The sequence below is a fragment of the Magnolia sinica genome, chromosome 4 (assembly GCF_029962835.1).
Source record: "Magnolia sinica isolate HGM2019 chromosome 4, MsV1, whole genome shotgun sequence".
Lineage (NCBI taxonomy): Eukaryota > Viridiplantae > Streptophyta > Magnoliopsida > Magnoliales > Magnoliaceae > Magnolia > Magnolia sinica.
The window spans coordinates 107,605,952-107,618,249 of record NC_080576.1 but is presented as its reverse complement, the minus strand read 5'-3'; the positions used below and the strand labels follow the sequence as shown (position 1 = coordinate 107,618,249).

Below are 12,298 nucleotides of genomic sequence, written 5' to 3'. Positions count from 1 at the left end.
TCATTTAAATATATATTTTTGCTTTTTTAAAAATGATGAAATTTCAGCCCACCCTTATGGGCCACAAACGTAAAGATTACAAAATCAACTTGCCAATGTTTCTTACCCATTCATTTAAATGGCCAATCTTTGATTCGTTTGGATCATTCTATTAGGGCGTGTTTGGGCGGTGGGATTAGAAGGGATTAGGTGGGATGGGATTCAAAAAATATAATTATTACCCATGGCAGGGATTGTCCCCTCTTGCCATTGGATAAGATTAATGTCATGCTTTGTTGGTAATACGGTGGTATATTGAATGGATATACCCACCATCATTTGAAATTACCGAGAATAACACACGTGTTATATCTAAACCGTTCATTTGTTTTGTAACCTCATTTTATGGCATGGGCCTAAAAATGAGGTAGATCCAAAACTAATGTGGCCCCAAAGAAAATTTCAACTGTAAATTTTCAATCCCCGTTGCTTTATATGGAAGGGTCCACTTGAGCTTTAAATTTACCAGATTTTTTAGCCCATGCTCTAAAATAATCTTGAAAAATGGGTGGGTGGTGTGGGTATAGCCCACACATCATGGTGAGACCTACACAACTTGCTAACATTGAGTGAAATTAACACAAGACCCAATGCAATTCCATCTAATCTAATTCCAAGCTTTTCTATTCTTCCCAAACATGGAGTAGAATTGGCACGGACCGATGAATCCCATCCAACCTAATCCCTTCTAATCCCATAGCGGAACACCGGAGTGGGATTAGAAGGGATTAGGTGGGATAGGATTCAAAAAAAACATAATTATTACCAGGGCAGGATTGTCCCCCGCTCCAAAGGACAAGATTAATGCCATACTTTGTTGGTAATATGATGATACATTGAATGGATATACCTACCATCATTTGAAATTACTGAGAATAATACATGTGTTATATCTAAACCGTTCATTTGTTTTGTAACTTCATTTTATGGCATGGGCCTAAAAATGAGGTAGATCCAAAACTTATGTGGCCTCAAAGAAGTTTTCAACGGTAAGTATTCAATCCCCGTTGCTTTTTATAGTGGGGTGCACTTGAGCTTTAAATTTACTTGATTTTTTGGCCCGTGCTCTAAAATAATCTCGAAAAATGGGTGGACTGTGTGGATATAGCCCACACATCATGGTGGGACCTACACAACTTGCTAACATTGAATGAAATTGGCATGCGACCATGCAATTTCATCTAATCTAATTCCAAACATGGAGTGAATTGGCACAAGACCAGATGAATCCCATCCCACCTAATTCCTTCTAATCCCACTGCCCAAACAGCCCTTAGTGTGATTTTAGTAATATAGTCAATAATTAAAATGTTCTGGAGCATAATTAATGCACGGTACACGTGTATGGTGGCACCTTTGTTCAATCGCTCAAAAAGACATTTCACTGCATCTACTTTCAAATCCTCTCTCTATCAAGAATTTCATTTGCATGCCCTTTTACTTTCACTGAAGTAAATGATCATCGTCGGTACTACCTATTTGGGCCCATGATATGGAAGTCCACTTACTTTTGGCGTTGCAGGGAACCATTGAATACCATCCGATTCCCTGAAATGATCATCGGTAGTCCAAAAACATGCAGTATGTTGCAAGATCTGGATCAGTCATCTGGTGGGCCACACCATGGATGGGCCATAGCCTAAAAATCATGCAATCAGGCCAGTTGGATAACCCTAAACGCTGGATTCGAGCGGAAATGACCATCTACCATTTCAAGACCCTTTTTGGGCCTTGGCTCATATTTTCCATTGAAGTCGATGGATCTGATCGATATCTGGTCGGAGAGATTAAATATTACTTCTTTATTCATGATCATGAAAAGATTCTGTTTTGGTGGTTCACCAGACAATACGATCGGTAGGTTTTCCAGCTCCCCAACGTTGAAATCAGGGACAATGTAGATAGCATTTTGGTGGCCCACCGTATCACCCAAGATTTAAGCAGGGCAACAAACAAGATACACCGTTGGATGCTATCATTTCACAGGTGTGTCTCACTATTCCACGGATGCAGATTGGGCCCAATTATCCCGGCAGGGTCTTTGAGGGGCCTAACGCGATGTACGGATTTTATCCACACCGTCCATCCATTTTGAAATATCCTTTTAGAATATAAAACCACAAATGAGGTATATCCAAGCTTCAAGTGGACCACACCACAAGAAGCAGCGGTGATAATGATGGCCACCGTTGAAAGTTTCCTAGGATCCACTGTGATGTTTATTTTCCATCCAACCTGTTCATAAGGTCACATAAATCTGTGTGAAGGGAAAACACAAATATTGTCTTGATCCAAAACTTCTGTGGCCCCAAAGAAATTTTCAATGGTAGGTATTTAATCCCCACTGTGTGGTCCACTTCAGCCTTGGATCCTCACTTTTGGGTTTTTATCCTAAAATGATAGTAAAAAAATGGATAGACGGTGTGGATAATACCCATACATCACAGCGACTCCTCAGAGCTCCTGCTTTTGCCGAGCTCGAGATCAGACAAGTCAGTGGTCCAGCAGCCCACCATCCTTTTCAGGCTCTCCCTGAAAATATTTCATGCGTGTAAGCTTGGCCTGTCAACTGGCCGGGCCTGGGGTTGGTCTTGGCCCGGATTTTGAACTGTTTCGGGCCATGCCGTGCCACCTGGTCAATTAAAAATTCTGATTTTGGTAGGTCCGAGCCCGGCCCATTACACTCCTGCACAGGACTGGCCAAAAGTCACACTCAACTACAAAGCAAAAGCCTTCTTTTAAGAAATGCTTTGATACTCTGACAGAGTGTGATGGATGATACACAGGCACTTGGAATTCTTTTGAAAAATGCATACGTGGCAAACAAATAAGTGAAATTAAGCTCTTCAAACTATAGGTCCGTTGCGTCAACAAAAAACCATGCTTATTTGATCATCTGGCTATCAGATAGGTGGACATTTTTCAGCGGTTAAAAATAAAAATATCTAATGGTCCTATTTTAACATACAAGCGTCCACAAATCAGACCATATATATTTTGGGACTATAACTTAGCTATGGTCGGCTGAACAAGTTTTAGTTGGATTTAAGGTATGCCACGTGTACAACATCTGACCTGCGTATTGAGTGCCATAATCTGCCAGGGTATCAAAGGACTTCCCTTTTTTTTATTCTTCTTTGTTGGAATCTCCTCTTCGTCCCATCATCAAAGTCCATGGAATATTTAGCTATGGACCATATGACCCTTCCCCTTTTTTTTATTATAGCATTCGGGTCCCTGATTTTTTAAAAAAGTGGAATGGGAAACACTTGCCCTTAATTTATATCAATTGGAACCTTCTCCCTCTGGATTATCATATATAACCCTCTCTTATTTCCAGATTTGTTGCAGATTCCCCACACGGTTTATTAACATGATTATCTTTTAGAAATTGATTGGACACCCTGTCTCACAAGTAGTTGAAGACTAGTGGGACACTACTACAGTGCATGTATGTCATTTAACCCCTTTGGCATGTGCCAAAGTTCCTGAACCTATGTGGGGTCCACTGTGATATTTGTGAGAAATGCACCACGTCCATTCGTTTTTGAGCTCATTTTAGCATGTGAGGCCAAAAAGGAACCGGATCTAATACACAAGTGGGCCGAAAATGAAAGAATTGAACGTCCACAGTTGAATTATCTGTGGTGCCACAGAAGTTTTGACTCAGGCTAATACTAGTGTTTTCAGTTCATCCCAATAGGAATGACGTTATGAACAGTATGGATGGCATGTAAACATCACTGTAAACCCTAGGGAGGTTTCAGTGTTAGGAATTTCCTACCCATCTTTTCCTTTTAGTGCAGCCAACCTGAGTCTTAGATCCTGTTCAACTTTGGTCTCAAGTCTTGAAATGAGCTCAAAAAATGGATGAACAGAGTAGATTTTTCACAAACATCACAGTGGGCCCGACCTAGGTTTCCAGCGCAGGAAATCCGCGTCCTGGCCCCTATGGTCAGGTTAGTGCACATGCCCATCGATTTGGAGAGTCCCAACTGATCTGCGGCCTCTTAGATGGGCCACAGCTGATCCGATCTGTGTCCATCATCACCCATATCGTTCGTTGATGGTCCAAAAGCAAGCCATTATTGGACGGCTCAGAACAATGCATCTCGTTAAATACACAACGACTGGTGTATCCACTATCACAGAGGATTGTAATCCAGACAATCAGATAAAATATACACCGAATGCATGGTGTAAGCTCCATGCACTGGAGATTCCTCTTTCAACCAAGTTTCTTAATTGAGGGACGGTTGCGATGCTGTCATCTCACTTTCTAATCAAATTCATATTTCTCCTTAGATGGTTGACACTTGACAATGATATTAAATTACTAGTGGACTGTTCAGCATAGGAACGCCGGGATATACACGTAAATCAATATGGACTGCTGGATGGTGGGCCCCACTTTAGATGGAGCAGATCACCTAACATCCACATTGATCATCATAACCATCTGAAAATGACAGTCGAATATGGACTGACGACCAATTTCACGGTGATGTGTAAGAGAGGAACTTTGATACTCTGGAAGAGTAAAGGGATGATACACAGGCGAATTACTTAAAAATTGCACCTCTGGCATATAAGTCTTAGTTAAAAGTGTCCAAATTATTATTCCTAGTTTAGATGTATCATGAACCAAAAACTATGATAACCTTTTTTGGCTCACACACTCCACGCACTCATGAGGCAAGAGTAACGACACTATGATATTGGTGAACATTTATTAGACAAATAAAAATGAAATTATCTAGGCTGCCTATTTAAACAAACACATGATAGGATCATTCATATGATGTGATTTTGGGACTGTGACTCAGCATACGCTCATATCCACAATCTAATCGGTTTAATTTGAGTTAATGTATGCCATGTGTATAATTTTTAATTGCTTTGTACCTGGTATAGAACAGGCTGGTTCGGATTGAAGAGATTTACTCTAGATAAGATCTATTCTTGGCACATATGGATCCAAAGAAGTCTAAATGAAAGCATATGTAGTCTTTTAGATTTAAGCCTGATTACACCCTGATCCATAACTCAAGTGGTAAACTGAGTGAAAATACCTTGTTTCAACACTGCGGTCTTGATATCGATTCTCTAGTGGGGGTGGCTAACAGTGAGCTGTACTAACAAGCTAACCAAAATAATAATAATAATAAAAATAAAATTTAAGCCCAATTTTATATGTGGCATAATGTAATAGAGGCTCAAGCATGTTCAGATTGAAGAGATTTATTATGAATATGAAGAAAGTGGACTTTGAAGTGCAAATTGTAAATCAACCATAACTTTTAATCCGGATATTGTTATGGGATGCATGAGGCACGACCTATGAGTTTTTATTGTAACAAGCCATTTGGGGCCAACTGACCTGTGTAGGCAAGTCGCATCGCTCTCCGTTTTATGAGTAAACAACTCATTCCAATTTAAAATCGCAATTTTATGAAAAATTTACTATTTTAAAAAGTTTTAGGTTGGACATATATCCTTCGTCTTAAAGTTTTAGTATTTGTAGTCTTTTCAAGATTTGCTTCTTATCATATTAGGTATCCTCTAACAATATTAAATTGAGATTTTCTATTTTTAATAAAATTTATTAATTTAGGTAAGTTTTAGTTTAGTCACATTAGGATTCTTAATTATGATTTATATTTTATTATTTAAAGCATTGTAATTTTGTTTTAGAGAACACATCCATGAAATATTTTAAATTTTCTTTTATTTCTTGTGGATTCAAGAGCCCTCACATCTTGTGGATTCAAGGTTTCTATCACATATAGAAGACGGTGCTCCTCCTATGTTCATCTCATCACACCCTCCCCATAATAATAGGGCAACAATTTTGATTCACTTGAACATCAAGCAATGTCAAGTTAAGGGGGGGGTTAAGAGAGAGAGATCCACCTGAACATCAAGCAATGTCTAGTTTAGGAGGGTTGAGAGAGAGAGAGAGAGAGGACTAAAAAGTAGAGCTCTACATGAATTTGGTTAGTTCGGTTAACTCGCTCGACTTGACTTGAAAAAGATCGATTTGACTTAGTTCGAAACCGAGTTTGAGCCTAGTCGAGTTGATTTTTGGAGCTCAAAAAAATTTTGAGCTGAGTTTGAGCTTGTTCGAGCTCAAATCGACTTAGATAGAACCTCAACTCAAATCGAACTTGGATCGAATCAGTTTGGTGACTCGATTATTTTGATATTGATGTTGCTCATCAAGTGTTTGATGAAATGACTTAACGAAGTGTTGTTTTGGGTGCATGCATTCTCCACGGGATTGACTAGTGGCAAGGAAGGTATAGATACAAAACAAATTAGTATCCAAAGAAAAAAGTTTACATGATAAAACTACCATTTAATTTTGATTTTGATGCCTCCTATCAAGTGTTTGATGAAATACTTGTAAACTGTTATTATTGTTTTGCATATTGTGAGAAATTGAAGGTGCACTCCATGTGTTTGAGAAATGCTGCATAGGCTCGAACCAGCCCAAGCTGCTGACTAAACCAAGTCAAGCTAGCCAATCCGGCTTGAGGACCAAGTTGAGCCGAATTCAAGCTGGGGTCAGCTATTGGCGGAGCCAAGTCGAGCTATGCCAAGCTCGACTCGGTTTGACTCATATACCGCTCTACTTCGAAGGAGACCCATCATTGTAACCATATGAAAATGACTCTTGAATATGGATTGATGGCCAATTTCTTCTTCCACTAGATTAAATTGAGATGGCAAGGTAACGTGCAAGAGAAGAACTTTGATACTATGGCAGAGTGATGGGATGATGCTGAAGGAGATGAGGGGTCTTGATCATCATAACTATCTAAAAATAACCACTGAATATGGACTGCTGATGATGGGATGATAATAAAAGAGATGAGGAGGGGTCTTGATCATCATAACCATATGAAAGTGACCGTTGATTAAGGAACAACAGCCAATTTCTTCTTCCACGAGCTTAAATTGCGATGGCTAACCACATGAAAAAGACGCGAATTTCTTCTTCCACTAATTCAAATTGAGATGGCATGGTAATGTGTAAGAGAAGAACTTTATTAGTTTGACAAGTAATGGGACGACACTGAAGGAGATGAGGAGAGGGTCCTATCATCATAACCATCTAAAAATGATCATTGAAAATGGACCAACACCCAATTTCTTCTTCCACCCTATCAAATTGAGATGGCTAACCATTGAATATGGACTAACTGCCATTTTTTTCTTCCACTAGATCAAATTGAGATAGCATGGTAATGTGCAAGAGAAGAACTTCGATACTCTGGCAAAGCGATGGGATGATACAGAAGGAGATGAGAAGAGGGTCTAGATCATCACAACCATCTGAAAATGACCGTTGAATATAGACGGATGACTAATTTCCTTTTCCACTGCATCAAATGGAGATGGTATGGTAACATGCAAAATAAAAACTTTGATACTCTGGCAAAGTGATGGGATGATACACTGACAAATTACTTAATAGTACTAGTGGTAAACTAAGATCGTTTGATTACTGTATTGGTAAACTTCTGTTGGACGGTTAAAAATGAAAATTATCTAGTCACCCTATTTGATCAAACACATCCACAAATCCAAGGTCAGGATTGCTCAAACGATGTGATTTTGTGATCATGATTTAGCGATGCTGGGTCCAATTTGAGTTAATGTATGCCATGTGTACTATTTCTAAATAGCCGTTAACGGCCCGCATTGTTCCACGATAGGGCCCTCAATTTCGGTCCACCTTCCAAGTGGTAAAAGACTCTTTAAATAGGATTTGTGGACCCAATATTTGAATGGCTGTGATTTAATTACATTTATGACAGCATGTGTGGAGGGTGAGTGATCATGATGAAGGGACACAAATGGTTGAGAGAAGGCAATGATTATGATGGCCATGATCATGATCATAATGGTGATGGGCCATCCACCAAGGGGCCCACGATTTGGACGGTATGGATTTACTTGCACTTGTGCCACCACAGTGTAAACAGGGCGCGGTTTGGCTAGTGATCCGAACACCAGCCACTAGCTGGAGTCAAAGCTCTGTGGGCCCCACCATAATGTATGTGATTTATCCACGCCGTCCATCCATTTTGCCAGATCAAATTAAGGTATAAGCTAAAAAAGGATAGGCTGATACATATCTCAGGTGGACCACACCACAAGAAACCGTGGGGATTGAATGCTTACCGTTGAAAAAATTTCGAAGCCCACAGAAGTTTTGGATCAAGCTGATGTTTATTTTTTTTCCCTCATCCAGGTCTACGTGACCTTATCACCAGTTTGGATGGCAAATAAACATTACAGTAGGCCTAGGAAGTTTTTCACGGTGGACGTTTAATCAACACTATTTTCCCATGGTGTGGTCCACCTGAGATTTGGATCTGCCTCATTTTTTGACTCATGTCGTAAAATAAGATGGCTAAATGGATGAACAACGTGGATAAAACACATACATCATGGTGGGACCCACAGAGCTTTGACACCAGCTAGCCAAACCGCATCCGTGTAAACACTGTCGAGCCCTTGATATATGGTGGACGGATGTGTGGTCCACCACCCATAGAGAGGTGGAGGTTATTTTAGTAATTGTGAGAGAAAGGAAAGCCAGATGCTGGTTTCCTCTCTGCATTTTCAGTACAAAATATTCTGTTTCCAGAGCTTCTGTCATAAACCGGACTTTTAACAGAGTTTATATATGTTTTCATCCACATTCATTCATTTCATTGCTCTCTCTCTCTCTCTCTCTCTCTCTCTCTCTCTCTCTCTCATTGGTAAGATTTCTGTCTTCTCCATGTACCTCATCTTCATGTTCTTTCAATCAACTCACTCTTTTTCAGCACTTGTGTTAATGAAAAATCACTCATGATATGACTCTTCCTTCTTCTCGTCTTCTTTTTGAAGTGACTTTTCCTGGATTTTACAGTACAACAACAATGTCTCATCAGGTACCTAGTTTTTTTGTTTTTTTTTTTTTGGGTTTCCTTCCTTTCTTCCATTTGTGGGTTTTCTCATAATAATATTTTAATTTTTGGCATTTAGGTTCTTATAATTTTTTTATGATGATACCTATTTTTCTCATTTTTATTGGTTTTGATTGCAGGAAACTGGATGGCCTCTTGGGTTGCAACCTTTGAGTATGAGAATTGGGATGGTTAGAAATCGTGATTTGTCTGGATCCATTTCCTTCAGTACTTTGATCACTTCCTCTCCAGCCTCTTCTTCATTCTCTTCAACAGAGTTTGATATTGAGGTGAGAGAAATGAATGAATTACAAAAACCCAATAGAGTACCTCTTTTTCTTTCCACTCATTTTGTTGTTTTTACATGATATCTCTACTACGTATATTTCAAGTAGAGTTTGGCCAATTTTACCCTTGCAATTACTGATGGGATGGGAGGACATAAATGGAATGTGTCTTCCCTTCAACTGAGGGCAGTTTTGTCCTCTCAAATCTCTCATTCAAGTAGTCTACCATCACGTTTTCTCTTTGCCTTGCCCTGTATTACAAGGAACCTACTACAAAGGTTGTTCAAGGCCCTACATGATAAATGTGTGACATCAATTCCTTACATATGTTGTATCACCTTATGGTTTTTAGTGTAAGAATAAGGTGGATTTAAAACTTAAATCGGCCACAATACTAAAAAGTAAGGATGAGTTGCCCACCATTAAAACCAGACCAGGTACACTGATTTGGACGGCTGGAAATAACACATTATTTGATAGCAATGCGAAATTAAATATATGATTCACTGAAATACCATTAGAAACTTGGAGCTATGATCCAGTAAGAATTCTTCTTACTACAGTGCAAATTCCTCTGTGGAGTCCAGGTGGGCTCACTTATGATGACATTGCACTATTGAATAGGATGAGCCTACTGTGGCTTGCCCATATGCCACAAATCTCATTAAGGGCTTGCAAAACACACGGAGAAAGACTGCCTTTAGATTTGCTGTCCATTTTTATAGGTCATTAATTGAATGGCTGTGATTGTTTCATTAAGGTGACATGTGCAGCAGATCACGAATCTGCACCTGTCCGAACACATCCGTGACCATGGGCGGCCCCACCTGGAATTTCCAACCAAATACAGAACAAATGAAGACTTCTCAATGGATAATTGTTGTAATTACATGACTGCTTAGGAAGATGAGTTTTAGAAGTCATATGATATTACTATTTGATTACAATTACTATGTGGAACTAAACCAACTCACTTAAACTTGTATGTGTATGCATGTATGTATGCTAGAAGTCAGGAAAGTCCCCAAGTTTTAAGGTGTTTAGATGTACTTTCACAAACCGTCTGATCTCACTTGCAGATGATTAAATACGCAATTACTTGGTAAGATGAGTTAGATAAGACTACTCAATTACAATTTTGAACTGAATATATAGCTCATCTTGACATGCTTTCACAATAATGTAGCTATGATATCACTATTGTATATTTCAAAAGCTGTTTTGGGTTGCGTTTGGATGCACAAGCAAATGGCATTGCAAACATTCATTTTAAGTGGAAATGTGGAAATGATCAGTATTCATAGAGAGGCAGTAGCTCTCAAATTGTAACTATATTTCTTTCCCATCCAACTTGAAAGGACTTGAAAGCTACATAAGTGCAATTTGAAGTTGGAAACCTCATGTGAATTCATGGAAAATGCTGTTAGTTTATTTTGGATTTATTGAGGGTGCATTTGGATGCAAATATCAATTGAATGCGAAAATACCCAATTCGCAGTTCGCTTGGGGCGTGTTTGGATGCCACCCATTTTACATTTTTATTAAATCTGCACCCGACGTTCATTTGTTGGGAAAGCTGCTCCCTCCCCATTGTATTCATTTTTTGTTTCTCATTAAACGAATGGCATCTTCTTCTGGAAATCCTAACTATTCTTACCATGATATTTGGGAATCTCATTACTACAAGCATGTGCGCCATAGCTTCAAAAATCCAAACCATTCATCAAATGAAAAAGACAACCTAATAAAATTTCATCCCAGTTGGATAAGTGGTTCACAATCTTATATTCATCCCAGCCATTGTTATGCTTTGAACAGACATTAACACTGTTGTTAATGCCTGTTAGGAGGAAAAAAATCATTAAAATACATTTTAAGTGGCATCCAAATGCTTGAGCTTTTGTATTAAGGTTCATTGCTCCAAATTACAATTACAGTACTTTGAAGTTCGAGCTTGAAAGGAATGAAAATGGAATTTGAATGCAACTTTAAACAATGAACAATCATCAACTCTCATTTCTTCACGAATTATCTGAATGCGATCCATTCGTTCTTCATCTCACTATCTGTTCATCGATCGCAGTCTACTGGGTCGTTCTTTCACAACAATAGCATCACACTTGGGAATCTCATTGGCACCGCTAGCATTTTAGATCTCTCTGGAAGAAGATCGATCAGACGGGGTGGGAGGCCCGAAAACAAGAAGAATTACAAGCCTAAGACATGGTTCTGTCTATGCACAAGAGCTTGTGCTGACGCCGATGGTGCCAATAATCCACCATCTCTAGGCCATTTTCTTGAAGCAGAGAGAAGAGTTGCTGATACATGTGGAAGGAACCGAAATTCAATTGGTAATCAGCTCAGTGAATTCCCCGAAAGCCGATCCAATTCGCTGTTCGTGGACGGCCGGATCGCTCCTCCTCAAGTGATCACTGATGTGTCTGCGGATTGGATGGTTAGCATCTGATGTTGCGAGTGGACCCAATAGCGAATTGAACCATGCCAATAGGCATGGAGCTTCAATTGTATTTTCATATGTGTATGGACATACCACCAATTGAAAGAAAGAAATTTCATTTTAGTGAACAAAGATGGATTGTATGGCTTTAAATTGGCCCAATTATGATATGCACCGCAAGATCCAGACCATTCACAAGGTGGGTCTCACAGTGTATTTGTCCTGGCCCGTTACTGAGATTGATCCACCTATTAGATGGGCCACACTTGTACATCGAATGCGGAGGGTCGGAGAGTTTGTTATTCTTGTGACCCAATCATTTTTCTCATGTATGTGATGAACAGATGGCCTTGTTTTTGGGCCAGGATGGATAATGTGGTGTGGCCCAGTTGGTGAACGGCCTGGATGTGTGGCCATGAATAGAATGGAGTGTTCATTTTATTAATTGAAGGCAGCTTTACCAGGGAATTCTCATGGGAGGGTGTGGGGGGTATTCTGACTTGTGCATTTCAAGGTGAATAAAAATAATCCAGGTTACAGCTGCCAAAAGA

The 12,298-nt window shown here is 39.4% G+C and overlaps 1 protein-coding gene across 1 annotated transcript; it reads left to right on the top strand.

Moving 5' to 3' along the window:
* Positions 1 to 8,655: 8,655 nt before the first annotated feature.
* Positions 8,656 to 11,879, top strand: LOC131243703 (uncharacterized protein At3g17950-like). Its single transcript, XM_058243216.1, has 3 exons — positions 8,656 to 8,987; positions 9,143 to 9,292; positions 11,373 to 11,879. Exons 1-3 carry the CDS (start codon positions 8,910 to 8,912, stop codon positions 11,754 to 11,756), a joined length of 612 nt encoding a protein of 203 aa, XP_058099199.1. The 5' UTR covers positions 8,656 to 8,909; the 3' UTR covers positions 11,757 to 11,879.
* The last annotated feature ends 419 nt before the right edge of the window (positions 11,880 to 12,298 follow it).

What these genes read in the sequence shown, in the direction of transcription:
- LOC131243703 (XM_058243216.1), top strand. Translation starts at nt 8,910, where the DNA reads ATGACTCTTCCTTCTTCTCGTCTTCTTTTTGAAGTGACTTTTCCTGGA. An exon ending in CAACAACAATGTCTCATCAG is followed by an intron (nt 8,988 to 9,142) that starts GTACCTAGTTTT and finishes TTTTGATTGCAG; the next exon opens with GAAACTGGATGGCCTCTTGG. An exon ending in CAACAGAGTTTGATATTGAG is followed by an intron (nt 9,293 to 11,372) that starts GTGAGAGAAATG and finishes CATCGATCGCAG; the next exon opens with TCTACTGGGTCGTTCTTTCA.